Source organism: Ursus maritimus, unplaced genomic scaffold (assembly GCF_017311325.1).
Source record: "Ursus maritimus isolate PB19 unplaced genomic scaffold, ASM1731132v1 scaffold_5, whole genome shotgun sequence".
NCBI classification, from domain to species: Eukaryota; Metazoa; Chordata; class Mammalia; order Carnivora; family Ursidae; genus Ursus; species Ursus maritimus.
In genome coordinates, this window is record NW_024426663.1 from 53,575,856 (window position 1) to 53,602,955 (window position 27,100).

Genomic DNA, 27,100 nt, shown 5'->3' on the forward strand with positions numbered 1-27,100 from the left:
CTGCGGGAGGCGCGCGCCTGGCTAGCCTGACCGAGACGCAACGGGCTTGGGCGGGCGGACGGACAGAGTGAGCAGAGAGACGCCCAGCGGCCGCCAGCTCCACGCGGGTCCCAGCTAGGCTTGCGCCCAGAGGCCGGCAGCAGAGCGAAACCGGCCGAATCTCCTGCGCGCCGCCCGCCCCGGCTCCGGTGCCAGCGCCCCGTGGCCGCCGCCTCCAAAGTGATTGCTGCCTCGCCGCCTCCGCCGGGTCCAGGGCCATGAAGCTGCTGCCGTCGGTGGTGCTGAAGCTCTTTCTGGCTGCAGGTGAGAGGGCTGCCGACGCCCCCGGAGGTCGGGGGTGGGGGGTGGGGTTGGGGACACAGTGCTGGGGGGGCACAGGGGAAGGTCGCTGCAGCGACCCCAGCGCGGGCCACTTGGTGGGGCCCGTGCTCCCTGGCAGGAGGGCGCCAGCATTGGTGCGCGGCGACCTGGGGGTCTGGAGAAGGGGTCTGATGCGGCCTCGCCCCTCACCCGCAGTGCTCTCGGCGTTGGTGACTGGCGAGAGCCTGGAGCGGCTTCGGAGAGGGCTGGCGGCTGGAACCGGCAACCTGGACTCTCCCACTGAATCTACAGACCAGCTACTGGCCCCGGAAGGCGGCAGGGGCAGGGAAGTCCTGAACTTAGAAGAGACAGACCTGGACCTTCTAAGAGGTGGGTATGAGGGCTGACCATCGTCGACCCCGCGGTGGGCAATTGGAGCATAAGTGGATGGAGGATGCATGCTGTTTGCGCACACCTGTGGGTTGGGGGTATTCATGGAGGACTTCAAGGAGAAGCTGCTGAGCCTGACAAGCTTACTCGGAGTCCCGAAATGTGGGTTCCACTGTCGTTCTTGCTGTTGAGTCTCACATGTCGACTTGCTGCCCTTTTGGGTAGTTTACAGCCTAGAGAAGGCAAGGTGTCTGGGGTCTTGTGCATTCCTCTGGCGTAAGCTGGAGGAAGGAGAGAGGAATGGTTGGGATGCTTTCCGTAGAGTTTCTATATAAAAATGGGTGCAAGTCTTAGTTCCTATATCAAATGACTATTATGTATAAAATGACAGCCGTAGAGAGCCTAGGAACATAGTAGGTGTGCAGTCTTCTCTATCCACCTGTCTCCAGGTTGGAGAAACAGAGGGGAATGAAGAACTCTTGGTCCCCCAGGTGAGGGCAGTATCTCTTCGGGAGCCTATGAGCTGCGAGCACAGTGTCCCTAGAGAGAGAGAATGAAACGCCATGTGTCTACCAATCCTACCGAAAGGCTAGAGACTTCTGACCACCCTGAGTCCCTGAGAGACTCCAAGGGACGAAGGCCAGGTGGGACCCTGCAACCAACGGATGGGGCTGTGGTTGAGTACAGGTACAGGGCAGAGTCCAGAGCCTCCAGCATCGCCCACTTGGCTGCCTCCAGCCACCTGAAGTGATTCTTGAGGGTGGAGCAGGGACGGAGCCCTGGAGCACCAGAATGACTAATTTGGTTGGAAAGATACCCACCTGTTCCAGCCCCGCCTGCTCCTCAGCCACGTCCCCCCTCCTTACCCAGAGCTTCCCTTAGGTGCTGTCTCTACTTCGCATAAATCAAAGGTCTGCTCCCAAGCCGAGCCTGTGCTGCCACCCTTCATTGTCTCCCCGTAGCCTTCTTGGGTCACCCCTGGGCTGGAACAACCTGGATTCTCCCAGCCCTCTCCTCCTAGGCTGGGCAGAGCTGGGCTGTGACTCACCCTCCACCCACACGGCTGCTCCTCATACCTCTGCAGACCTGACTCACTGCTCCCTGTCCCTGGCAGGAGCCTCGCTGTCACTCTGTCACCCTCTTCCTCCCCTCTCTGGTTGGCTTGCCCCTCCTGCCACAGTTTTACCACAGCTCTGGTCACTCAGAGCATCCGTCTCATCTTCTGAGCTCGGAAGGGACTTGCGTCTACACCAGAGGAAACGGGACTGTGGGACTACTGGCACCTGCCTTTCTTCCCTTCTCTTGGCTTTGCTGGGTGAAAGCTGTTTTTCAGGCCTGCGGATCCTATCATCTAAAATGAATAACTATTATCATTTATTAAGTACCTATTGTGTTCTAGGCACTCATTATGCTATTGTGGGTTGATTAATCCCGTAGCAACCCTCTGAGATTGAACTTCTGCTAGCCACTACTTACTGAGAAACCCCAAGATTCAGAGGGATTAAGCCACTTGCCCAAAAATCACAGGGCTGAAGTTGGAGCACAGGTGTGCTGACTTCAGAGCCCATTCATTGTCTCCTTCCTGGTTCAACATCCCGGGTGCTCTAGACTTGTCCAGGGGGAAGGGACAGGGGTGCATGAACCGTTTGGTATATTGGGAAAGAGCACTCCAGAGGCCACGTTTCTGATCTCAACCCTGCATGATCTTTACCAAATCACTGCCTTTCGGGACCTCGAGTGTTTTACCTGAAAATGGAAAGCCATGATATTCTTTCAAGTCACTTCCCGCTTGAGGATCCTGGGTCTCCAGTCTAATGTATGATGCTCACCCTTGCACCAGACACATGGCTACAGCCATGGGCAGCAGGCACATTTTTTTCTGCTGGGAGCAGGGAAGAGAAGGCTGGCGTCAGACCCCTGATGGGCTGATGGGCGTAGCCCAGGGTCAGTCCCAGCTGGATGTCTGTGTGAGGCTGTTTTTCCCCCCTTTGAAGTGTGGAAGGAATGGGGGGAGTCATCATTGTTCCAGTTCCTTCTTGATAGTTCCTTACTTTCCATCTTTTGCCCCATTGTATGTACTATACTCCTCCAACCTAGAGAGCTATAAACAGGACATTTGGGGGTAAATGTACTAGAACTTCGAGAGAAGTGGTGAGCTGCGAAGGACACAGAGCCAGGTAAATATTCTGCTTGAAGTCAGAAAAGCAAGGCCCTGACCAGGGATGGCCTGCTTGCGGTCCCTAAGCCTAGCTCTGGCCTGGGCTCTTGGTACCCTGGTGCCTCAGAGGGTGGCCTCAGAGGGGGCCACCTGGACATGGACACTGTTGTTATTTTAGGACACCCCCCACAAAAAAAAAACCCTCCAAGTACCTTCTCCAGAAGCAATTTTTATCTCTGACACTGTCTTCCTGCAAGTGGGTCACTGAGTGCAGCATCAGGAAATGAGGTTGATTTAAGGCCAAAATAGCACCAAGTGGGCGTGGGGGAGTAGATGAGGATGGACAGTGGGTGGGGGCGAGGTTGGTACAACTGCCCAGTCAGCGGCAGTCACTCAACAGAAGCTAGCATTGTTCGAATGAAGTTCTTAAACGGAGTCTGAGAAATGCTTTCCTTGGGACCCCTGTAGCCTGTTTCCTCCACTGCTTTCTGGTGGTTCTGCCCAGTCTTCCTTTGGCCCCAGGGAGGGAGGTGGGATCAAAGAGTAGGTATTTCTTCCAGACAGGGTGCTGTTCTGAGTCTTTCCCCCAGGAGAGTCAAAGACTTAACAGGATCCTTTTCTCCTGCAGCTGCTTTCTCCTCCAAGCCACAGGCTCTGGCCACACCCAGCAAGGAGGAGCGTGGGAAAAAAAAGAAGAAAGGCAAGGGCTTAGGGAGGAAGAGAGACCCATGTCTTCGGAAATACAAGGACTTCTGCATCCACGGAGAATGCAAATATGTGAAGGAGCTCCGGGCTCCATCCTGCATGTAAGTGTCCCTTCCCTGGGCTGACTCTGCTCAGCACACTCTTTGTCAGTCACGTGGCTGTTCCTCGTTGTCACTGTTCCTTGAATTGATAATTCTACCCAGTTTCTTCTCAATTGTTAGGCGGAAGTTGGGAGGAGGGGAAATATTTTTAGTCAGCGGAAGGGGCTCTCCCCCGCATGGGATGTAATTTCCTGTGGTGTAGGATTGTGACGCTCTTTCATCCTTGGGGACATTTCCTGCTTGCTCAGACATGAACATGTGGCTAGGAGAGCTGATACCTGCAGGCAGGTCCTTCCTTCAGTCCTGCCTCGTGCCCTACTTCGGATGGGAGAAGCCAGCAGGCCACATGGCAGGGTAGGCTTCCTGGGTGGAGCAGAGCTCCTGTGGCCTCCTTTCCCAGGCCCTGTAGGCAGGTATGAGGTGCATGTGGACTCACGCCGTGCAGATGTGTGTGCTCGGACACATGTGCGCTCATATGAGAGCGCATGTGGGTTGATCTGAAGGCATGGCAGGACTATGGAGAAAGCAATCATCATGGGAGCAGGAAGAAGCCCCTTCGTCTCTTCTTCCTCATCCTAGCAAGGGCTAGGACGTGGGGGGACAGAATGGGTATTGGCCTTTGGCCATGGGATTGGGAGAACACTTCCTTTGTGCAAGATTAACAGGAAATGGAACCCAACCCAGTAGGCATCAGCCCCTGGTCAGGCAGCACCACCCTTTCCCGGGGTGGAGGGGTCATGGGTTCCCCAGCTACTCTGCTAGGCCAAGCCCAGCAAGCGGCTGCCTTGGCACCCCCTCAGGGATGACGGCACTGCCATGCTCTCTGGCAGGCATAATGTCGCCACTGTGCCTTAGGCCAACACCCACATTCGACTACAAACATCCACTCTCTTCCTCTGGGCACAAGATCCCTATAGAGAGACAGGCTTTGTGACTTGAGAGACTCTGGCAGGGCCAGGAGACTATGAGGTGCGTACCACCTCTCAACCCGTCACAAAGACTGGCTGCCTGGCATCTCTTCCTACTATGATTAGTACTGATCCCTTGGCTTTTAAAGCTTCCCTGGCCTGTCTGATCTCACATAGCAAAGCTGCCCTGCGTTTGGCAATTGGCAGACAGACCCATCCCTCTCTACCACGTCCACGAGCACTTGTGTGTCGTCCCCTGTAGCATCCTTGTCAGGAGCTTGGTATTAGAGGGAGTTGCTTTACAGTAACATAGACCGTCCCCACATTATTCTTCCCAAGGCCTTGGGATAGGGTAGGAAATGTTCGTCTTAGATTTGTAAAATGCCATCATTAGCACAGGATGGAGGAAGTGACTCTGAGGGTAGTCGAGGTGGATTGAGGCCAGAAATCTGTTTGGTCCAAACTGGTCCAGGGCTTGGGTGTATGGACTTCGACTGCTTCGCTGAGAACCTTTGTAAGGCTGCTATCCTGGAGAGCTAGGCTTGACCCACCAGCTACAGCCAGTAGTTCAGGGTGCCTGGGGCCATGGTGGTCCTAGGGATAGTGATGATAACCGCGAAGCTGCCTTCTCCCCTTTGCCCCATCACTTCACAATAACGTTTACTATGAGCTGAGCCCAGCAGGTATGTGTTCAGTACCCACCTGGCGCCAGCTCTTCTAGGGAATGGGGAATTATAGTCATGTCCTGGATTCCCAAAAGCTCAAGGGGGGTTGGGGTTGGCAGGGCTTGCTATCTCTAGTTGAAAGGTGAGGAAGCTAGAGCCAGGAAGTAGGAAGTGATTTGCCTGAGATCAACAGCTAAATAAATGGATGGAAGCAGGACAAGGATTCAGGTGCCTGACTTCCAGTCCCGCATGCTTTTCATGCCCCCGGGCTGTATCAGGTGTTGGCTTGTGTCCTTCTTCCCTATCTGTCCTTACAAAGTTTGAACAGGATTTCATAGAGGACAGCTGTTATGTTGGAGGTCTCTTAAGGCTTTCACTACCCTAAGAGTGTAGCAATCTGATTTGAAGACTCTGTCTCTGCTTCCCAGGCAGATTTTCTAGGGGCTGGATTCTGTGTCCGCTTTGGCTACCTCCTGCCTCCGGCCTTTGGAACTCAGGGCAGAATGCAGCAAGAAGACACAGAGCTCCTGGTGGGGGAAATGTGGTATCTGGTCACCTACATTTGGGGCCCTTCGTTGCTCCTCCTTCCCTCTAGACCCAGGAACCACCAGCCAGGGTGTGTCCAGGCCGCCCTGAGCAGCTCGAGGCTGGCTGGCTTCCTAACCCAGTCCTCCACAGCCACCATACACAGGAAAACCCTTTTGTGTCACCAGCCAAAAGTTGCCCTCAAAGAGCAGTTTCCTGGGGCTCCTGACTGGCTGCTGACCCAGAAACTGGCTGCAAAGTTTCCTGTGGCCGGAGGAAACCTGGAGGCAGTCAGGCTGAGGAGAACTCAGCTGAAAGGCGTGGGGCCTTCCCTTGGCCTCACTGGCCAGATGCTGAGAAGGAACGGTGAGCCCCCTTCTCTTTGGCTCCATCTGACTTCGGTGCCCCATTCCTCAGGGCAGTGCCCTCTGGAGTCCTATTATATAATAACTCACACATATGTGGGACTTGGCCTTTTGTTAAGGGCCATTTAGTATCTCATTTGACCTTCAAAATACTCTCGTGAAATAGGTATTTATTATTCCTGTGTTTTACATGAGTAAACCAAAGCTTGGAGAGGTAAAAGTAACTTGCTCGAGATCACCTGGCCAGAAATAGCAGCAAGACATGAGGTAGGGGGCGGAGAAACCGAGTCGGGAGGATGTCTCTGGACCCTAGAGGGTTCTTACTTCCATTGTAATACAAGTTCTGAAATGGGTCACAAACATCAGTAGGAGGAACACGTTCCAATTTGGTGGGTTGCTGGCTCTGAGGAAGACACATGATCTTGCCCCCACCCAGGATACCTGGAACGTCCTCATCCCCCCTCCTTCCCCAGGGAAGCCAGGAGTCATCTGCAAAGGGAGGGGGAGGTGGGTAATATTAGGATGTTTACATTATTATCCCTTTGACTCAGGGTGGGGGTGGAGGGATTATGTAACTGAATTGCGGGACTCTGAGACCAAGCTTTATTTCTATCATCTGAGTAACTACCTGTGGGGTTTGAGTGATGGCTGGAAGTGAAAAACAGCCTCAGCCTCAGCTTCCCTTCCCCCACCAGGAGAGCATAGCTTCTGAAGTCATCTAGACTGCTGGGTTGAATCCTGGCTCTACCTCTCACTAGCTGCGTAACGGTGGGCAAGTTAGCTAAGAACTTAAGCCTCAGTCTCTCCATCTTTAAAATGGGGATAGTAACTCCTGCTTCACAGAGATGTTTTTAAGATTAATTGAAATGATTCTTGTAAAGCAGTTAACACAGAGTACTTGGCTCACAGTAAGCCTTTAATATTTGCTATTTATTATTCAAGTTAATAAGAATAAGTCAGCGGGGCGCCTGGGTGGCACAGCGGTTAAGCATCTGCCTTCGGCTCAGGGCGTGATCCTGGCGTTCTGGGATCGAGCCCCACATCGGGCTCCTCCGCTGTGAGCCTGCTTCTTCCTCTCCACTCCCCCTGCTTGTGTTCCCTCTCTCGCTGGCTGTCTCTATCTCTGTCAAATAAATAAATAAAATCTTTAAAAAAAAAAAAAAAAATAAGAATAAGTCAAAGAGGAGGGTCAGACAGCCCCAGGAACCTATCGCCTCATCAGATATGTGTTTCCTTGGGGTAATCTGCGCTGTTCAGAGTGGAAAGAATCATGAATTTGGAATCTGCTAAGACTGGTTTCTAGTCTCAGCCTCGTTGCTTCTTAGTTGTGCTACTTTTGGTAAATCACAATCCCTCTGACCCTTAATCTTAGTCTTTCAATCTGTAAAATGGGGCTGTACCTGCCTTCCAGATGTTCTGAGCCTCAGTTGAGCTAGCAGATAAGGATGGTGCCTCATAAACTTTAAACTGCTGTGCGTAAGGGCTTCTCCAGGGCCAGAGAGCTTCCTCCGTATCCCGTCAGGATGGGGGACGCTGTTTTGCCCACCTTGGCCGATGGGACAGATTTATGGAGAGGCTGGGCACAGAGCCGTGTGCCCTGCCGTTGTCTGTATATGGGACTGACCCCCGTTCATCCTACAGTGTGGGGTGGTTCCCCAGAGCAGCCCGGAGGAGCCGAGGCAGGGAGAGGTGCTCGGCGCTCTGCAGCGGCGGCCTGGCCCCTCTGCTGCTGCCCTGTCTGGATAGGGGTGCCTCTTGGCAAGAGGAAGGGATTCCTTGCTCTGAGGTTCCGCATGCACAGCCTGCTTCCCAGAGAAGGCACAGCTCAGAATACAGGGCCACCAGCTTCTTGGGGCTTCTGTCAGCAAGCTGGTGGCCCGAAGTCCCCAGGTAGATGGTGCCAGTGCAGTTGTGGGTGTGATTGGGGAGCACACTGAGCTCAGAGTCAGACAAACCGACACCACACTTCTGCTCTGCAGTGTCCATGGGGAAGAGAGCTCTGCCTTGCCGTGACGTGGGGGGCTGCCGCCTACATCAAAGGGCCTCTTGGGCACGCAGATACGGGAAGGGATACGAATGTGCTTGTTCAACTGAACGCGCTTCCAAGTCTTCCTAAGAGCTTCGAGGAAACGCTCTATGTCAGAAGAGGCATTTGCCATCTGATTGATTTCTTGAGTGTGAAAAGCCAGAGGGTTGTTTCTGACATTTTTCCACGCTCTGGCAAGACAGCTGGGCAAGAAGAAGTTACCTTGGTTTTGTTTGCTTTGTCCTATGATGGAGGACACCAGATAGCCCAGGGTTCAGAGGCCAAAAGTTGATGTGAAGCTCTCAAATTGGGCCCCGCACCCAGAGGGAGCTGGGAGTTCAATGAAGGGAACTTGAGAAAAATGACTCCTGGCAAAGGAACGGGACCTATTAATAGGATGGGCCGTGGCTGAGAGGGACTGAGGGCTGGAAGCAGTGGTGGAGAAGGCTGGGTTTATTTCTGGGTCAGAGTTAAGGGGCCTCACTAGAGGGAGTGATACTCAGTCCCCTCAACTCAACCCACCAGCTTATGGACCTAAGTCTTCTGAGGGACTTAAGCAGCAGGTCTTAATACACATGTTATAAATCATCCACGCATGGAACATATGTAGCTTGGACCTTGACGTCCTCCCTCACTTTTTCCCCTGCCTGCAGCAGGAATCTTGAGCCAGAGAACCAGAGGGAATGGAAAGGGGGCGAGAGGTCAGGAGGAAAGCCATAGAGCCTTCAGAGGGGCTTTTCAGGGGTCTTCTCCTAGACTCCTACCAGAAGGATAGAGGAAGGGTGGGGATCCAGGCCAGGGATTGATAGGCTGAGGCTGTGAGGACTGGGATCTGGCTTAGGTAGGAGGGCCATTTCCTGTAGAGGGAGGCCAAACCACTAAGCTCATCTCTGCTTTGTCCTGTCTTGAACCAGCTGCCACCCCGGTTACCACGGAGAGAGGTGCCATGGGCTGAGCCTCCCAGTGGAAAATCGCTTATATACTTATGACCATACAACTATCCTGGCTGTGGTGGCCGTGGTGCTGTCATCTGTCTGTCTGCTTGTCATCGTCGGGCTTCTCATGTTTAGGTGAGTACTGGGGCCCCCTGCAGGCTGTTTCTGCAAATCACTCCCATTCCTCCTCCCACTGGGTCCTCTGCCTGTGATCACGTGAGCCCTCCAACCTCCCAAATTCCAGGCTAGGAATCTGACTGACATTCCTGAGTACAGGTTCTCCAGGAACCGAGCTTCTCTGGCCTGACATGAGTCCAGCGTCCAGAGCCCAGGGCAAAGATTGCCAGGTCATAGCAGGTCCTGCTGTTCACAGCTTTTCACAGCAGGCCTAGTAACCCACCTGTGGGGTCTGCCTCTTCCTTTCCCTTCGCTCTGTTCTTTGATGGCATTAGTGTGTGGTTTGATAGACAAAGTATGGGTGGTATATGGCTGTTGATATATCCTTTCAATTCTGAGGCATCTCAACCTCAGGCCATGCTTCCAGTCCAGGTTATGTTCTAGGTTGGGGGAGACCTACCAAACACCCTGCCTGTTTCCAAGCCCTGCAGTTCATCTGCTGTGAGACCTGGACCAAGTTACCCGTCGCTGTGAGGGCTATAATCTTACAGTGATCGTAATCTGTCTACCTGCCTCATAAGGATATTCTGAGGATCATGTAAACGAGGTCAAAGTTCTAAGCAAATTATAGCCTGCTGTTAGAGTCAGGCATTCCTGGGGGCAGTCGGGCCTTTGACCAGAGGCCTGTTGGGCTGCCATACCCTCTTGGCTTTTCCGAGTAATGGAGGGAACCGTCGTGGCAGTGTCCCTTAGAAGGACCTTCTCTGGGACCTGTACCCTGTCATATCAGGCAGAGCTTGCTCACAAAACTTGTCTCCTTCAGGTACCACAGGAGAGGAGGTTATGATGTGGAAAGTGAAGAGAAAGTGAAGTTGGGCATGACTACTTCTCACTGAGAGAGACCTGTGCTCAAGGTAACGGTCCATCCTTTGCCCCGTGGCACCATCACCATCTTCCCCAGATCTGTTTCAAGGCACTCTGAATTCTTCTCTCAACCTATGGGTTGGGGGGCAGGCTACTATGGAGTCAGGGTCCTATTGCAGAATGGTTTTCAAAAAGGTTTTCAGTAGGTCATCTCCACTTGGGGTGACAGTTGCTAGAGAAATATCCAAGAGAGATACCTGAGACGCCAGCTTCTCCCATCCTTGTCCCCTCTTCTACCCATTCCCAGATGATCTTCATAAGACTGGAACTGGGAAGCTCTTAAAACCCCTTAAGACTGGATCCAGCTTTAAATGCTTTCCTCTTGGGGCGCCTGGGTGGCACAGCGGTTAAGCGCCTGCCTTCGGCCCAGGGCGTGATCCCGGCGTTATGGGATCGAGCCCCACATCAGGCTCCTCTGCTGGGAGCCTGCTCTTCCTCTCCCACTCCCCCTGCTTGTGTTCCCTCTCTAGCTGGCTGTCTCTATCTCTGTCAAATAAATAAATTTAAAAAAAAATAAATAAATGCTTTCCTCTTGTGCTTTAGGAATCTGCGGGGGGACTGCTACCTCTGAGAAGCTGATCGTACACTCTGCAGAGGGAAAGAACGTCACAGCTAGTCAGGAAGACTCCTTCGTTCCCAGTTGCTATCTAGTTTGGGCCTCCCATGATTGCTTTGCCAAAATACCAGAGCCTTCAAGTGCCAAACGGAATCTGTCAAAATGGGATCTTGGGCAGAAGAAAGCAAAAGTGAGAGACCTTCAGGCCCTTCTGATTTCCCTCCTCCAAACCCCACGTATGCCCATAAGTTTGTTTAAGCAATTAACTTCTGGATTCAGATGCCAGTTAAATTCCATATGCTCCAGGATCTTTGGCTGATAAAAAAGAAGGAGAGGAAGAAGGAAAGCTTTGTGGATTGGAAGAAGGTAACAAAGATTGAGAAGCCACGTACTCAAGTAGCCACCAAGGGATCTGCCATTTGGACCCTCTAGCGCTGGATGTGATGAGCAAACTGTGAAATACCACAAGCCCGAGAACTCTGAATTTTGGGACTTCTACCCAGACGGAAAGATAACAACTATTTTTTGTTTGTTTGTTTGTAAAATGCCTCTTAAATTATATATTTATTTTATTCTATGTATGTTAATTTATTTAGTTTTTAACAATCTAACAATAATATTTCAAGTGCCTCGTCTGTTACTTTGGCAATTTCCTGGCCCTCGACCTTGTCTACCCCACCATCTGGCTCAGCGTCGCACCCCAACTCTGAGATGGTTCCATGACCCATCTGTAGTAACCTGTTCTCTGTCCACGTTTCCGAAGATCTTCCACCGTCCCAGTGCCACAGGGGGAGGTCAGTAGAGTCGGGATATAGGAATTAACGTTGTCAGATCCACTCTATGAGTTGGACTGTGGTCTTGCCCAGGCGATTTTGTCTACCGTTTGTGTTTTGAAAGCCCACGGTGCTGATGTCCAGGTGTAACAGATATTGGTGTTTGCCTGTGTCCTCTCCCTGCCAAATCTCGTAAGAGGTTGGGCTTCCATGCACGCAGCTCTCCTGGCTTTGCAACCCCCATGGCCCCAGGCCCACAGAGCGGGAACCCCCTCTTCCCTGTGTCAAGACATTTCTCTTACTCCTGCCATTCTTCTGGTGCTACTCCATGCAGGGGTCAGTGCAGCAGAGGATAGGCTAGAGAAGGTATTCGCAAAGAAAAAGGCTGAGGAGGAGCAGGAAACGTTGGAGCCAACTATTCTTGTTAACTGATGACCTACCAGTGACTACAGAGTTTGGAGGTGAGGAGGGCTTTTGTGTAACCCACCCACCTCACCAAAACTAAAAAGGTATGCTGTCATGGTCCCTTCTGGAAGTTTCTGGTGCCATTTCTGAACTGTTACAACCTGTATTTACAAACCTGGTTCATATTTATATTTTGCGAGTCAAATAAAGATAACCTTTACTCCATAGATTTCTGTCTGCTTGTTTTATCTGGGGACTGGTTTAGCATAGGTAGTTCCTAAACCCTGAGTCGATAGTAGGCTCTATGCCAGGCCTTTTTATGTACGCTATCTCAGTATCCTGGACAACAGTGTGATGCAGGTACTATCACCATCCCATTTTTCCAGAAGAGAAAGCTGAGGCTCAGAGAGGTTATGTAACTTACCTGAAGATACACAGTTGGTAAGTGACAGACCTGGGACTGGCAGTCTGACTGCAATTATTTGTCTTAATACTTATACCACCTCTGAGACAACAGAAAGTAAGCCTTTCACAAAGGAATTTTTTTTTAAAGATTTTATTTATTTATGTGACAGAGAGAGACAGCCAGCGAGAGAGGGAACACAAGCAGGTGGAGTGGGAGAGGAAGAAGCAGGCTCCCAGCGGAGGAGCCCGATGTGGGGCTTGATTCCATAACGCCGGGATCACGCCCTGAGCCGAAGGCAGACGCCCAACGACTGGGCCACCCAGGCGCCCCCACATAGGAATTTTAGCTAGCCGTAATCAGGAAAGACGTCCGCCCATTCAGTAAATAGACTCTGGACTCAGGGCCTGGTCCTGTGCTATATACGCAATGAGGCATTGCCCCTGGTGGAAACAGGGCACCTTTGGCTTCCCTCTCATGCTCCACAACCAATCTATCGGCAAACCTTGTCACCCCTACCTTTAGAATATATGCTGGACGCAGCCACTTCTGATCACTGCTCCCACCATCACCCCCATCCAGTTCACCATCATCTGTGGCTCAAACTCTGAGGACGGCCGCCTGTCTCCTTTCTTCCACCTGGCTCCCGTATTAGCCCATTTCTAACATCGTAGCCAGAGCGATCCTGTAAAACGTAATCCAGCTCTTGTCTGCCTTGCAGGCTTTCCCTGACCAACCTATTAGACAATAGCACATTCCTCACCCACCCTGTTCTTCTTATTCTCCTTACATTGCTTTCTTTCCCACCAGGGCCCTCATCACCACGAACATATTCTTCTTTGTTGATTGTCCATCTTTTCCTGCTAGAACGCCAGCTTCATGAAGGTAGGGGTGTGTACGTTACTCCAATCCCAGATTGTAGGCATTAGATAGTTGTCATATGGATGAATGAATATAAGAAATAACTAAAATCTACTCAAAGGCCAGCAAGTGGACAGGTATGTGATCCGATGCTGCCGTGGAAGTGTGGTTGGGTTTAAAGAAGGGCGTCTGTTGGGGAGGGTGGGTGGGGATGACAGGATAAAAGTGGAATTTGGGGCAGATCATCTGGCTATGGTGTCCTGGGTAGATTGGAGGCAGAGAGATCCATTGGGAGGTCTTTGGACAAGTGCCACTGGACTGCCCCCTCTTCATCCTCTTCTCTTAGAGAGTTGGGATACTCTAAAATTTCTCCAGAAGCCTTATACTTTTTTTTATAAAAAGATTTTATTTATTTGACAGAGAGAGAGCACACAAGTAGGGGGGAGGGGCAGGCAGAGGGAGAGGGAGAAGCAGGCTCCCCGCTGAGCAGGGAGCCTGACACGGGGCTCAATCCCAGGACCCTGGGATCACCACCTGAGCTAAAGGCAGATGCTTAACTGACTGGGCTACCCGGGCGCCCCAGATCTCATATATATTTTGATATGCTTTTAAAACTCTGGAGACTAATAACTACCAGAGCTGAACATGTGCACGTCCTATAACCCAGCAGTTCCACTCCCAGGGATACACACAAGAGAGATGAATCCATATATTTACCAGAAGACATATACAAGAGTGATCTTAGCATTACTTACAATAATTAAAAACTGGAAGCTACCCCAAAACCCATCACTATTTGACAATAAATTGAATAAATGCATGGTGGTATATCCATGCAATGAAATACTAACTAGCAACGTGGATGAATCTTACAACATAATGCTGAGTGAAAAAAGCCAGACGCAAAAGGGTACCTTCTCTGTGATTCTACGTATTTAAAATTTTAAAACTGGGGGCACCTGGGTGGCTCAGTCAGCTAAACGTTTAACTCTTTGCAGCTCAGGTCATGATCTCAGGGTTGTGGGATGGAGCCCTGTCTCTGCTCCGCCCTCCCCACAGAGTCTGCTTGAGATTCTCTCTTTCTCCCTCTCCCTGGGCCCCTCCCCTCACCACTCGCGCACGCGCTCTCTCTAAAATAAATAAAATCTTTAAATTTTTTTTAAAAATAAAATTTTAAAACAGGTAAAACTAATCAATGGTGAAAGAAATCAGAAAGGAAATTCCCGTTGGGATCAGTAGTGACCGGAAGGGGACAAAACAGGGTGACTCCTGGCACTCTGATTAACGTTACGTTCCACAATCTGGTTGCTGACTACCTGGGAGTAGTCACTTCGAGAAAATTCAGTGAGTATGGTTTGTGCATTTCTCTCTATGTATTAACCCGCACTAAAAAGATTTTTCAAAACTTGGACTGGGGACTCTTTGGTATTTGTAGCATATAAAGCTCTGTAAAGTGCCAGTATATTACTTGGGTTATCAGGGAAAATAGTACAGATGTCTGAAATAGCTGTGAGCAGTGAGTTCCCTTTGAACTCTTCGCGGGGCTCCCTCTCCTGCTCCTATCTTACACCAGGCTCAGCTTTTCAAACACACTTTGTTTCTCCAGCTAACGTTTCCTGCGGCCTCTGGGCTTCCTGCTTTTCAGGGGCTCTCTCCTGACCCTGCTGCTGCTGGGAGCCCCCCTGGGCATCTCCTTGGCTGATACGGTGGCTCTGGGAGCCTCTGAACTTGCAACCTCTTGTCAAGATTGGCTCGCAGTAATCTGGGCCTCCCGGCACTGAGAAACACCTACCTCTCCTCCAACGGGCTTCCCCTTTCGCCGCTGTCGCCATACTTTCTTTTATAATGTTCATCACAATCATTATTAGGCTAAAAATCAAATAAGTATGTGATAGTCATGGAGTGCTCACTAAGCCGGTCCCCTGGGCCAAACACTCTACAAGCGTCACCTCGGTTGCGTCTCATGATGACCTAGGAGGTGGGTGCTCTGACTACCCAGGTTGTGGATGCCTTAGGTGAGTGGTCAAGTCCGGATGTTAACTCAGAACCTTAACTCCCAAGCCTTCACTCTAACCACTAAGTTCCATTCCCAAATGAGTTCTTCGGGCCAGACTTGTTTTCTCTTCTTCCCGTATTCATCCAGAAATAATGCTACAGTGAGGAGCTCATACAGAAGAGATCTTAGAAAGCGACTCCTTAGAGCCCAAGAGTTTCCTCCCCTGCCCCACATTTACAAATTCACGGGAGGAGATGAGAGGTGTCTTATCAGGGTATAGGGGAAGGAACAGCAGGGCAGGCTGCACGATCTTGGGTCTGAGTCCAGGCTCCCCTGTGCATTAGGGAGTGCCCTCATGCGTGATACCTGACCTCTCTGAACCTGTCTCCCTGCTTATAAAAGAGATACTAAATATATCCACTTCGAGGAGTTGCAAAATGATATCTGTGAAGAAAGTGTCTAGTTCAGGGCCAGGCACATGCTAGATACTCAGTAAATGTTGGTGATTTTTAGCAACTTGTCCAAGGAACTAATTAGCGGCACACTGGGCATTGAAACCCAGCCTTCCGATTCCTAGCCCCCAATTTTTTTCCTTAGACACAAACAATGCTTCTCAATCAGTGTTTTACATTTTAATGTCAACTGTGGTTTCAAAGGAGCTTTAAAGGGTCCTAATAAATATTTGTGGGTTTAAGAAGCCCGGGAACAGCAACTCTGTCCAAATATATCACTTCAACTTGGCTGGCCTGAAATTCTTCCCTTTGTCAACAATGCCTGAAATTCAAGCTTCCTGTTTGAGAACGCTGATACTTCTGGGAATAGCTAAGCACCAAGAGGCTGAGATTCTTTGTTGGTGTAATTCATTATAGCTTCATTCATTCAGCAAATATTTGTGGAGGCCTCCCTATCATCTTCCAAGTGAAATCCATGCTCTGAAGGAGAGCGCATTTTGATGGAGCGAGGGTGGGGGAAGAAAAGAAAGAGAAGTACTTTGGAGCAAGGGCATTCATTCATTCATCCACAAAATTGGGTGAGCACTTATAGTGTGCCAGGTACTCTTCTTATCACTGGAGAACAGTGGCGAGGCTGACACATGGACCAACAATACATGTATAAATAAAGAAATAGGATAACTTCAGAAATAAGCAACACACACACACACACACACACAAAAGAGTGATGTGTTAAAAGTCACTGGGGACAGAATTAATTTATAGAGGCAGCTCAAGGAAGGTCCCTCTGAGGAGGTAACACCTGAACCGAGACAAGATGAGATCAGGCATACGAAGGCCCTGAGACAAAAATAAGCATAGCTTGTATGAAGGACAGGAAGGGACCCCTGAGCTGCAGCATACTCGTTGAAGGTTGAAGAGGGAGGCAAGGACCAGATCATGTAGGGCTTTGCAGACCATGGTGAACAATTTGGAAGCCAATGGAATATTTTGTTTGTTTGTTTGTTTTGTTTTGTTTTTAAGATTTTATTTTATTTTTTAAATTTATTCGACAGAGATAGAGACAGCCAGCAAGAGAGGGAACACAAGCAGGGGGAGTGGGAGAGGAAGAAGCAGGCTCATAGCAGAGGAGCCTGATGTGGGGCTCGATCCCACAACGCCGGGATCATGCCCCGAGCCGAAGGCAGACGCTTAACCGCTGTGCCACCCAGGCGCCCCGCCAATGGAATGTTTTGAGCACGAGAGTGATAGGATTTGATTCATGTTTTACAAATATGACTCTGCTATGCACAGAAAGGGTTCTAGGGGGCAAAAGTGGAAGAAGCAAGACCAGTTCGGAGGCCTTTGCCGTCACCCAGGCAAGACATGCTGGTGGCCAGGAATACAGTAGTAGGAGAGGTGGTGAGAAATGGTCAGATGCAGGATATGTTTTGGAGGAATCACCTGTAAGACAGGCTGATGGCTGGAATGTGGGTGTTATGGGAAAAGAGGAATCAAAGAGGACTTCTTGGATTTTAACCTGATTAACTGGGTAAATGATGGTTCTATTCATCAAGATGGGAAGAAATGGGGGAGGAGTTCATGGGGACCATAGAAATAAGCATTATTTTGTGGACGTATTAAGTCCATATGGGGTGAAGGAGGGCACTACGGAGAGGGCAATGAGAAGAAGGGGGATGCAAGGAGGAAAAAAAAGAGGCAAAAGTGTAACTAAGAAGGACCTGAAGACAGAAACAAACGAGGACACCTGACATGTCTATGGTGTTTCACAACTCCGAAGGGTACTTCTATTATAGAATCTTCCTTAATCTTCATAGTGCCGCAGGCAGTATTCTTTTCCCCAGAGGGCCCTGAGGCTCAGAGGGGTAGAGTACGTGGCACAGGACCTCTGCCGGCTAATGCCGTTTTGCCTGTGACCCCTCCCAGGAGCACCCGGGCTCCTCGCTGACCATGAACTCCTATCTTGGGCACCCTTCTCCAAAAAGAGAAGAGAGGAGGAGGCTGTGTATTTTCCTCCTTGCTGGGATAAGGTGCCCAGACCAGGCCAGGCCTCCAGGGAACAGAGTAGTAGGTAATGGAGCTCCATGAAGACCAACCCTGGAGAAAGAAAAAGAGGCTAACCTCATCCAAGAGCAGCAGGAGGAAGTTAGAATTGTCCCTTCTTCCATGATTGGTTTCCGGAGCGTAAGGCCACCACCAAATTAATAGAATTTGGAGGTTGTCGTGGTTGGGATTTTCTTTTTGAACTTTTAAGATCGCACGTTCTTTCTTTATATATATATATATATATATATATATATATATATATATATATATATATATTATTTTATTTATTTGTTTGATGGAGAGAGAGACAGCCAGTGAGAGAGGGAACACAAGCAGGGGGAGTGGGAGAGGAAGAAGCAGTCTCCTAATGGAGGAGCCTGATGTGGGGCTCGATCCCAGAACGCTGGGATCACGCCCTGAGCCGAAAGCAGACGCTTAACGACTGCGCCACCCAGGCGCCCGATCGCACGTTCTTTCTTGATTGCCCCTTGATTGATGGAGAAGAGATCAGGGAACTCTTAGCTCACCGCCACCCACACAGCTGTGAAGGAAGTCAGCTGCCCTCTCGCTCTTCAGAGAACATCCCTCCCTCCCTCCCCCCTTCCCTCCCTCTCTCCCTCCATTCTTCTCTCCCAGCATCTTGGCCATTACTAACCAACAGGGCATCTAAGGAAAAGGGCTCCTTTCAGGGCTGGATTGCTGTAGTTAATGGGTCATAGCCTGTGTGGGAGGCTTCCCCAAAGACATATGATGTAGGAACCAGACAGACAGGAGGAATTAAGTCACCCTTTTCCCCAACCCTTATGTTCTTGTCTAACCTAGAAGTCACTGGATTGGCTTCCTTTTAGTGAGGGACTCCTTTTGTTTCTGCTGACCCTAGCTTTTGACAGCAGGCCAGCTTCAATGGGACCGTGACAGAAAGAAGAAGGTACCAGTTGGTTCTTCTTTTCGCTCCTAGTGTCGGGGCTAAGGCTGACCACGTAAACCATCACCTCAACCCTAAGGAAGGGCTGACTTCTATTTCTTCGGTGATACTGAGTGGGTTGGGTGGCCTTGGGAAGCCCTGCGCTGGGGAAGGAGGGTCTGATCAGGTTCACTGGGGAGTAAGTATTCGCTTCTGTCCGGTGGATAGAACTCTGGACCCTGAGACTCCGGGCCTGAGAAGTCTGACCCAAGTTCAACCCCGCAGGTACAAACATCCTCTTCCAGGTGTGTGTTTGGGCACCTGTGGAGAAAGTCTGCCACCCACACTCAGTCCTAGTGTGTTAGTCACCCCTCCTCTGCACTTCCACAGCACAGGGCCTTGAACAATGCAAGGAAAATTAGTCCACTTCCCATAGCAACTTCAGTGTTCCTCTCCCATGGCTTTCATCACTCCATGTATTGTCATTGTGTGCTCACCTGTTTCACCCACAGTGAGCTCTTGGAGCCGCGGGGCATGTCCCTTGGCAGCTCTGTGTGCCTGCAGCCAGCACAGCCCCCAGCACATCGGAGCCTCTCACTTAATGTTTTGTGCCTGCGTGAGTGAATGGACAGTGGAATAAATGAATGAATGCATGAATAAATGAATGAGTGAAGGTAGAGTAGAGGTTAAGAGTTGAGACTCGGGGGAGACAAACCACAAGAGAATTAAAAAAATACATTTCATTTATTTTTTTGACAGAGAGAGAGCACAAGCAGGGGGAGCAGCAGAGGGAGAGGGAGAAGCAGACTGCCTGCTGAGCAGGGAGCCCGACAAGAGTGTCCATCCCAGGACTCCGGGATCATGACCTGAGCTGAAGGCAGACGCTTAACCAACTGAGCCACCCAGGCGCCCCAAGACTCTTAACCATAAGAAACAAACTGAGGGTTGCTGGAGGGGAGGTGCGTGGGGGGATGGGGTAACCGGGTGATGGGCATTAAGGAGGGCACGTGATGGAATGAGCAGTGATATGCAGCTGATGAGTCACTGAACTCTACCTCTGAAACTAATAATACACTATGTGTTACTTAATTGAATTTAAATTAAAAATTAAAAAAAAAAAGTTTAGACTCTGGATCAGACAAAGCTGGGTTCAAATCCTAACCACGCCATTTTCTGGTCATATAATCATCTTGAACAAATTATTTAACTTTCCAAAGCTTCTCTTTTCTTAGGGTTTTTGTGAGTATTATAATGCACATAAAGCATTTATCATAGTGCCTGGTGTAGAGCAAGCACTCTGTCCATGCTAGCTAGTGACAAGCTCTGACTTCCAGCCCTCTGCTAGTTTTTATACTCGTGGGTCTTGTGGGCACCCCCTTTTCCCGATTTTTGGCCCAGCCAGGTCCTTGCCAGACTCACAGCTCAGCCTGCAGGGTTGTCCCGGTGGGTGCAGGTTGGAGTCAGGCGGGGTAAACGGTTACAGCCCTGGGCTCTGCTGAGAAGGGGAAACCGTGATAGGGACCTGCCTAAAGCCAGCAAACAGGTCAGCTGCCACCCCCATTGTCTCGGGGCTTCTTTGCTGGCGGGTATCCTCAAGAAAACAGGAACAGTGCTGCATTTAAGGTACCCGGATGACAACCACATCAGATATGTGACCTTTTCCTAGGAAGCCTAGTTTCCATGGTGAATGGGGCCTCGCGCTCTCTCTCTCAAGCCACGCTCTGTGGTGCTTGGCCTGCTCTGGAATGTGATGGCAGTGGCCCCAACAGCTGGGTGGGGACATCTGCCCAGGGGCTGCCCCTCCAATATGTCCAGGGTGGGTGAGGGGCTGAGATAGCCCTTGGGCTCTCCGATGCCCACACCAGCTCTCCAACCTGGGAAGATTTTGCACCAAGGCCCTGACACTACTCCCCCCACCCCCACCCCACACGAACACACTTAAGGGCTCATGGCCAACTGGCTGCCAGGCTGGGCAGAAAGAAGGGGACTCTTTCTGTGATCCCCCATGTTAGGCCAAGGCCTTGACCTGCCCCACCTCATCTTGGCAGCTTGAGCCGGGACAGAGAGCCTGCCTCCCCGGCCTTGGCAGAGCGTGTGTACGGGCTCAGCCTCTGCAGCTGCCAGAACAGGAGCTGAATGCCCAGGGCTCCTGCCAAAGCTTGTGAACTTCTTTCTTCTTTCTCAGAGCTATGCAAACGGAGGCCGCTGAGGAATGCGGCAGTACCCTCCCAGCCACCCGCCTCCCGCCTCCTTTGGCCTGTGCTCCCCCAACCCCCCAGGCTGCAGTCACAGCAGAAAAATGCAATGGAAGAAAGAAATCCCCCAATGTGTCATGACATTACATTTCCGCCTGGTGCTCAGAAACAAGAAAAGTAGGAGGGGGAGGTAGAAGTAGTGTGGTCATAGCTGGAGCGCGGTGACTACCTCACCTCGCTGCCTCCCTGGGGCAGATCACCTGCTCCCCTGGGGCTCTGTTTCCTCATTAATAAGTTGGGCTAATCACTCTGACTCAGGCTGCAGAGAAACTCTGAGAATTAACTGTTTGCTATCATAAAAGAGCACTGATATTCCTAAGACGCTGTTGAGAGGGTCTGTAGTGCAAGCTTCAGTTGGCAATGATTGAACAAGTTCACTGCTTTCACGTGCATTCATGTAACAGACAGTGATTCCCACTTTGTTCTAGAAGCTAAACACGCAAGAGTGAGCAGAACCCAGGCCCTGCCCTCCGGGAGCTTGCACTCTGACAGGGAAGACAGACAATTACACAAATCACAATAATCAAGGGTCAAGACAGTTATGATGGGCAGTGGGAGGGGCCAGGTGAGTGAGCCTGCTCCAGGGGTCACGGGAGCCACTTCCTTGAGGAAGTAAAATTCAGGGTAAGGCAGGGTGAGCAGCTGTGGCCCAAGGGAAGAGGGGAGGTTATTAAGAGTATTCTAGGGGTGCCTGGGTGGTTCATTCGGTTAAGCGTCTGCCTTCAGCTCCAGTCATCATCCCAGGGTCCTGGGATCGAGCCCCACTTCGGGATCCCTGCTCAGAGGGGAGTCTGCTTCTCCCTCGCCCTCTCCCACTCCCTCTGCTTGTGCTCTCTCTCTCTGTCAAATAAATAAATAACATCTTTATTTAAAAAAAGAGAATATTCTAGGCAGAGGTAACAGAACAGAGAGGGAGGATGATATGAATGAGGAACTGAAATGAGTTTGGTGTGACAGCAGTGTAGACAGCTGGGTTGGGTCAGTAGAAGAAATGAAAAGGCTGCAGAGAGAGACCAGGCCAGATTATAGAGGGGCCTTCAAAACTGTGCCAGGCAGTTTGGACTGGTTTCTCAGAGTGATGGGAAGCCAGGGCAGGGGTTTCACGTGAGTGTAGGTAGGAGGTGGCAAGAGCAGATCCACTTTGGGGTAGATGACTCAGGCTGCAGTGTCGAGAATGGGCCAGAGGGGTAGCTACAGTAGGGAGACTGGATGGTTGATGGCTGTGACAGTATCCAAGGTTGTCATGTCTGATGGGAGTAGCAGTGGATAAGAAGCCAAGTATATGAATTCAATCGGTATGTAGAGGACGAGAGAAAGGGAAAGGGAGTTAAAGACGACTGAGATTTAGGCTTGCACACCTGAGTGGAAAGTGGTGCCGTCCACTGAGATTGGCTGCTCTGGAGAAGGAAGAGCTGGTTGGGGGTAAAGATAGCAAGCCTAGTTTTGGTCCCATTAGGTCTGAAGTGATGCCCACCCTGTCAGGAGAGATGTTCGGTGCACATTTATGGAGCCAAGTCTTGAGCCCAGGGATGGGCTCTGGGCTGGAGAGAGTGAGGAACTGTACAATGATGGTCGCGTTAGCTACTCTACCAGGCAAACTCCTATCCCCAGGGGCCTCTCACTCAGGTTAAGTCCAAAATGAGTGGCCCTAATACATGGGAGATGCTTTTCCCAGTGGCAGTTGAGGGACCCAGGTCCTTCTATCTTGTTATCTGTCATCTGTAACACACGGTTTCCAAGGTCACTGTGATGGGAAAAGAGCGTGGAGGATGGTGCATGGGAGATTCTATCACTTCCATCCACACTCCACTGGCAAAAGCTCATCACGTGGTCACACCTAACTCCAAGAAGAGTGGGAAGATGTCATCTAGGCAGGTGTCCGTGAGAAAGAGGAAATGAGTTTGGCAACCAGCTAGCCAGTTTCTGGCACTGGAATGCACAGGAGTAGATAAGATCACTTGGCAAGTCTGGGGCTTTTCCCCATTCATTGGTTCCCAATTTCACGTGCCTACACAGGCACAGGTAGACAGAAGGGAAGATAAGCCTCTGCTTCCCCTCCCTAGACTCATGTTGTTGGAGACCAACAGGGGAGGGTGGGCTCCAACCCATTTTGGTCCCTCCTGTGAGTTGGGCACATCTTCGGGGTGAAATGATCTTGTGGGGGTTAGTCATGTGGGCTCTGACACTGGCCACTCCTGCCTCTTCCCTGAGGCTAGCTGCCGTTCTCCCTCGCCTCTTTTCCTTCACCTCAAGTATTTATGGAGTATCTGCTATGTGTTGGGTACGATGTCCAGTTCTGGAAATGCAGCAGTAAGTAAGGCAGAAATCCCTGTATATTAATTTGTCAATTTGCTTATCGTCTGTCTTTCTCGCGGGAATATTAGCATCATGAACAGGGCCTGCGGCTTATCTTGCTTATCTTGCCTATATCACTACCTGCCCAGCTGCCCGAATAATGCCTAGCACATAGTAGGACGTCTGGAAATAACTGTTGCCTAAATACATGGTTGGAAGAAGGCCTTCTAGAAATTCATATCTACAATGAGGGCTACGGAAAGGAAAGAACGGGGTTCTATAGGTTGGCCTATGGCACAGTGACCTAATCAGGTTCGGGAGGTAAAGAGAAGACTTCCTGGGGAAAAAATAGAGCTTGGAGTATTGGGTAAGGGAGTGACAGGCAGATGGAAGACCACATGCAAAGGCCTGGCATCAACAGCGGCTGGAGCCTGGAGGGGAGGGAGGGAGTCTCACCTGCGAGATGAGACAGAAGGGGCGGGCAGGGGCCGGACTGCATATGGCGTTGAGGGACCTCCTGAGTCTCTGTATTCCCAGAAGATGCATCACTCAGCAGCGTCTTTGACATGCAACCATTACTTTTTAAGTCAATGTTCAAAGAGGGCAGTTTTGTGTTTTTGGTTTTTTGATTTTGGGGGTTGTTTTTGTTTTTGTTTTACTTGATTAGTGATTTTCATCTCATTGTCTCAATAATATTTGAACAGACTGGAATTAAAATTCCTGGCTGCCAGACCCTACTTCCCCTGCAGAGACTTCTCCTTTTTAGGAAAATAGGCACAGAGACTCTTCTTCTTGCTGTCAGTGAGTGGGGAAATGAACAACTGCCTTGATGTGCTTGACGTTTTCTCATAAGAGAAACGTCTCATTTACTTATCACAACAGTCCTGGAAGGCTGGCATGATTATCCCCATTTTACAGATGAGGAAAAGGAGTCCTTAAAGAAATGAGAATCTGCAGGAAAGCCCAAGGGAAATGCATCTTTCTAGAGATTCTAAAGAAGACACTAGTCTTGGGGCGCCTGGGTGGCTCAGTCGTTAAGTGTCTGCCTTTGGCTTGGGGCGTGATCCCAGGGTGCTGGGATTGAGCCCCACATCAGGCTCCTCCTCTGGGAGCCTGCTTCTTCCTCTCCCACTCCCCCTGCTTGTGTTCCCTCTCTTGCTGGCTGTCTCTCTCTCTGTCAAATGAATAAATAAAATCTTTTAAAAAAAGAAGAAAGAAGACACCAGTCTTTGTCGGAAAAATAACAATGCCTAGCCACTCTGACAGACTGCAAAGTGGAAGTTTGAGAACAGAACTGCAAAGGAGCCACAGTCCAGTGAGTCAGGTTAGACAAGCAGCCAGTCAAAAAGTGTTCATTAACTTCTGGGTCGCTTAGCACAGCTTGAATGTGGTCTCGGACCTCTAGGAGCTCACCGTCTACTGGGAGAGACAGGCAGACAGGAGAAGCACAATTTCGGCACCACGTGACAAGTTGCTCTCACAGAGGTATGAGTTAGGGGAACACAGGAGCCCCAGGAGGGTTTACTGGGCGCTCGGTGCTGATTGGAGGCATAGAAGATACACGTGAGCTAGCAATTTAGCTAGTGACTTCTCTCCGTTAACATCCTTACATTCGCTCCACCAGGACCTAAGGTGCTGGTCATGGGCCAAGTACTAGGGAAAAGGCAACGGACAGATAGACCGAGTACCTGCCCTCAGCCTGGTACAGGAGATAGCCAGTTAATAAATAATTACACGGATCCACAAGATTCCAGAACATATCTAGAGAATGTAAGTGCTAATAGCAGGTACCTGTGTGAAACAGAATCGAGAATCAGGGGGTCAGGAGCAGGAAGTGAAGTTTCTTTTCCTGGTATATGATTTATGTTTTCATTTAATATGTAGTTATTGTATGAGTCACTTTTTAAAAAAAGATTTATTTATTTTCGAGAGAGAGAAACAGAAACAGAGAGCATGAGAGGGAGTGGCAGAGGGAGAGGGAGAGAGAATCTCAAGAAGAGTCCTGGCAGAGCACGGAGCCTGGTGTGGGGCTCGATCTCATGACCCTGACACCGTGACCTGAGCTGAAACCAAGAGTCGATGGTTGACTGACTGTGCCACCCGGATGCCCCTGAATTACTTTTTACTTAAGTGAAGTTTAAAAATAATCATGTGAGGGGCGCCTGGGTGGCGCAGTCGTTAAGCGTCTGCCTTCAGCTCAGGGCGTGATCCCGGCGTTCTGGGATCGAGCCCCACATCAGGCTCTTCCGCTGGGAGCCTGCTTCTTCCTCTCCCACTCCCCCTGCTTGTGTTCCCTCTCTCGCTGGCTGTCTCTGTCACATAAATGAATGGAATCTTTAAAAAAAAAAAACAAAAACTCTCCATTAAAAAAAAAAATCATGTGAATAAAACACTACTAAAAACTGCAATAACTGCCATGAAGGCAAAATGTAAGCTGCTCCGAGAGAGGATAACAGGGGGAACGACTTTAAATGGAGGAGTGGAGGGTGTGTTCGTGAAAAGGTGTTGAGGCTGACCCCCACGGGTCTCATTGAAGACTGGGCATAGTGCAGGTAAGAATGTTCTGGAGAACAGGCACATAGAAGACCTAGAAGGAAAAAAATGCATGGTGTGTTCTAGAAATAGAAGAGAAACTAGTGTGATGAAGCTGCTAAAAAAAAAAAGAAAGAAAGAAAGAAAAGAAAAAAGAGAAAAAGAAAAGAGAAAGGGAAAGATCTCTTTATGACCCCAGTGCTCAGTCTATGAAATGAATCCCACACCCATGTCAGACTGAAGATCCTAAGGCCTGGGAGGGTGTCTGGTTTGTTCACCCCTAGAACAGAACCTATCATCCTGTAGGCATTTAAATATTAGTTTCATGCATAAATGAACAAAATATGCATAGTATTTTGTTCGGAAACGATAAAAATGCCAAGAAATCGTGGATCTGCGCTAATGCTCGACTGCCCTGAGCCCTGGGGAGTCACAGTATCTGACAGTCCCTGGAGGGTAGTCAGGGAGACAAACTATGAGCTAAGAGCTGGTTTCCCTGGGTGTGAGCTCTGGTCACAACGTGCTATCACAGAACCTTGGCCTTTTTTCTGAATTCCATTATCTCTACGGCTTCTTGAGTTCCAATTCTCCCTTCTTTCCAGGAATTCTAATTTTCCTCTGTCATAAACACCCGAGGCATTTACATCAGAACGGCTTTGAAGTGCTAAGTCCTGAGGTAATTTTTTCTTCTTAATTCCAGGAAAGCATTTCCATTAGTATTTTCTTCTATTTCTACAGCTGCTAAGCCTGTGAGCTTCCAAAAAGATGGAGATTCTTTGCGCCCCAGCACAGATCCACGAAGAGTCTGCCACTCCGGGAGGAGGGGGCCCAGGTATCAGTGCTTTTAAAGCTTCCTTGGGAATTCTGATGACAAACCACATTTGGAAAAATCACTTTAGTGTGGTGGTTCTTAACCTTTTCAGGGTGATTGGCCCCTTTGAGATGCTGAGGAGATTATGCTCATCCTGATCCAGAAAAAATACCTCACAGGCAACAACACAGGATGTGCGGTCAAGGATAGCCTAGACATCTTAGTGTATTTAGGGAGTACCCAAAATTCCCAGTGCATAGTCGGCATCCCAAAGAACACCAGGTTCATCCTGCTTCTTCAGAGCAGAGCCCTGGTGCTTTTCCTGTCTCATCTCTTTGTGCTCTGGGATTGGAGCCCTTTTCGAGATCTGAATGTTCAAGAGCATTTGAGGGTAAGGGGCTACAAAAAAGAGTTCCATATTCCCAAGACAAATGGAGCCTTCTATTTGAAACTCAGTTGTCTTGCTGGAATCCACCCAAGAAAGGCCACAGGGTAGAATGGAAGGAACTCTGGAAAGGACTCCAAGACTCCTGGGCTCTAGTCTGAGCTTGGACACCAATTTGTTATGTCCTTGCCAAGTCAATTCTCCTTGGTGAGACTCATTTTCCTCAACTGCAAAGTGAGGTGGTAGACTGGAAGAACTCAAGGATCCCTCCCAGCTCTCTGAGCCTAGGATTGTTTTCAGGAAATTT

The 27,100-nt window shown here is 50.0% G+C and overlaps 1 protein-coding gene across 1 annotated transcript; it reads left to right on the forward strand.

Annotated features, from left to right (window-relative positions):
* Positions 1 to 12,065, forward strand: HBEGF (heparin binding EGF like growth factor). The gene is made up of 6 exons (XM_040622352.1): positions 1 to 303; positions 517 to 690; positions 3,477 to 3,654; positions 9,058 to 9,213; positions 10,019 to 10,109; positions 10,663 to 12,065. The coding sequence occupies exons 1-5, from the start codon at positions 258 to 260 to the stop codon at positions 10,089 to 10,091; spliced, it is 627 nt and encodes a 208-aa protein (XP_040478286.1). The 5' UTR covers positions 1 to 257; the 3' UTR covers positions 10,092 to 10,109; positions 10,663 to 12,065.
* The last annotated feature ends 15,035 nt before the right edge of the window (positions 12,066 to 27,100 follow it).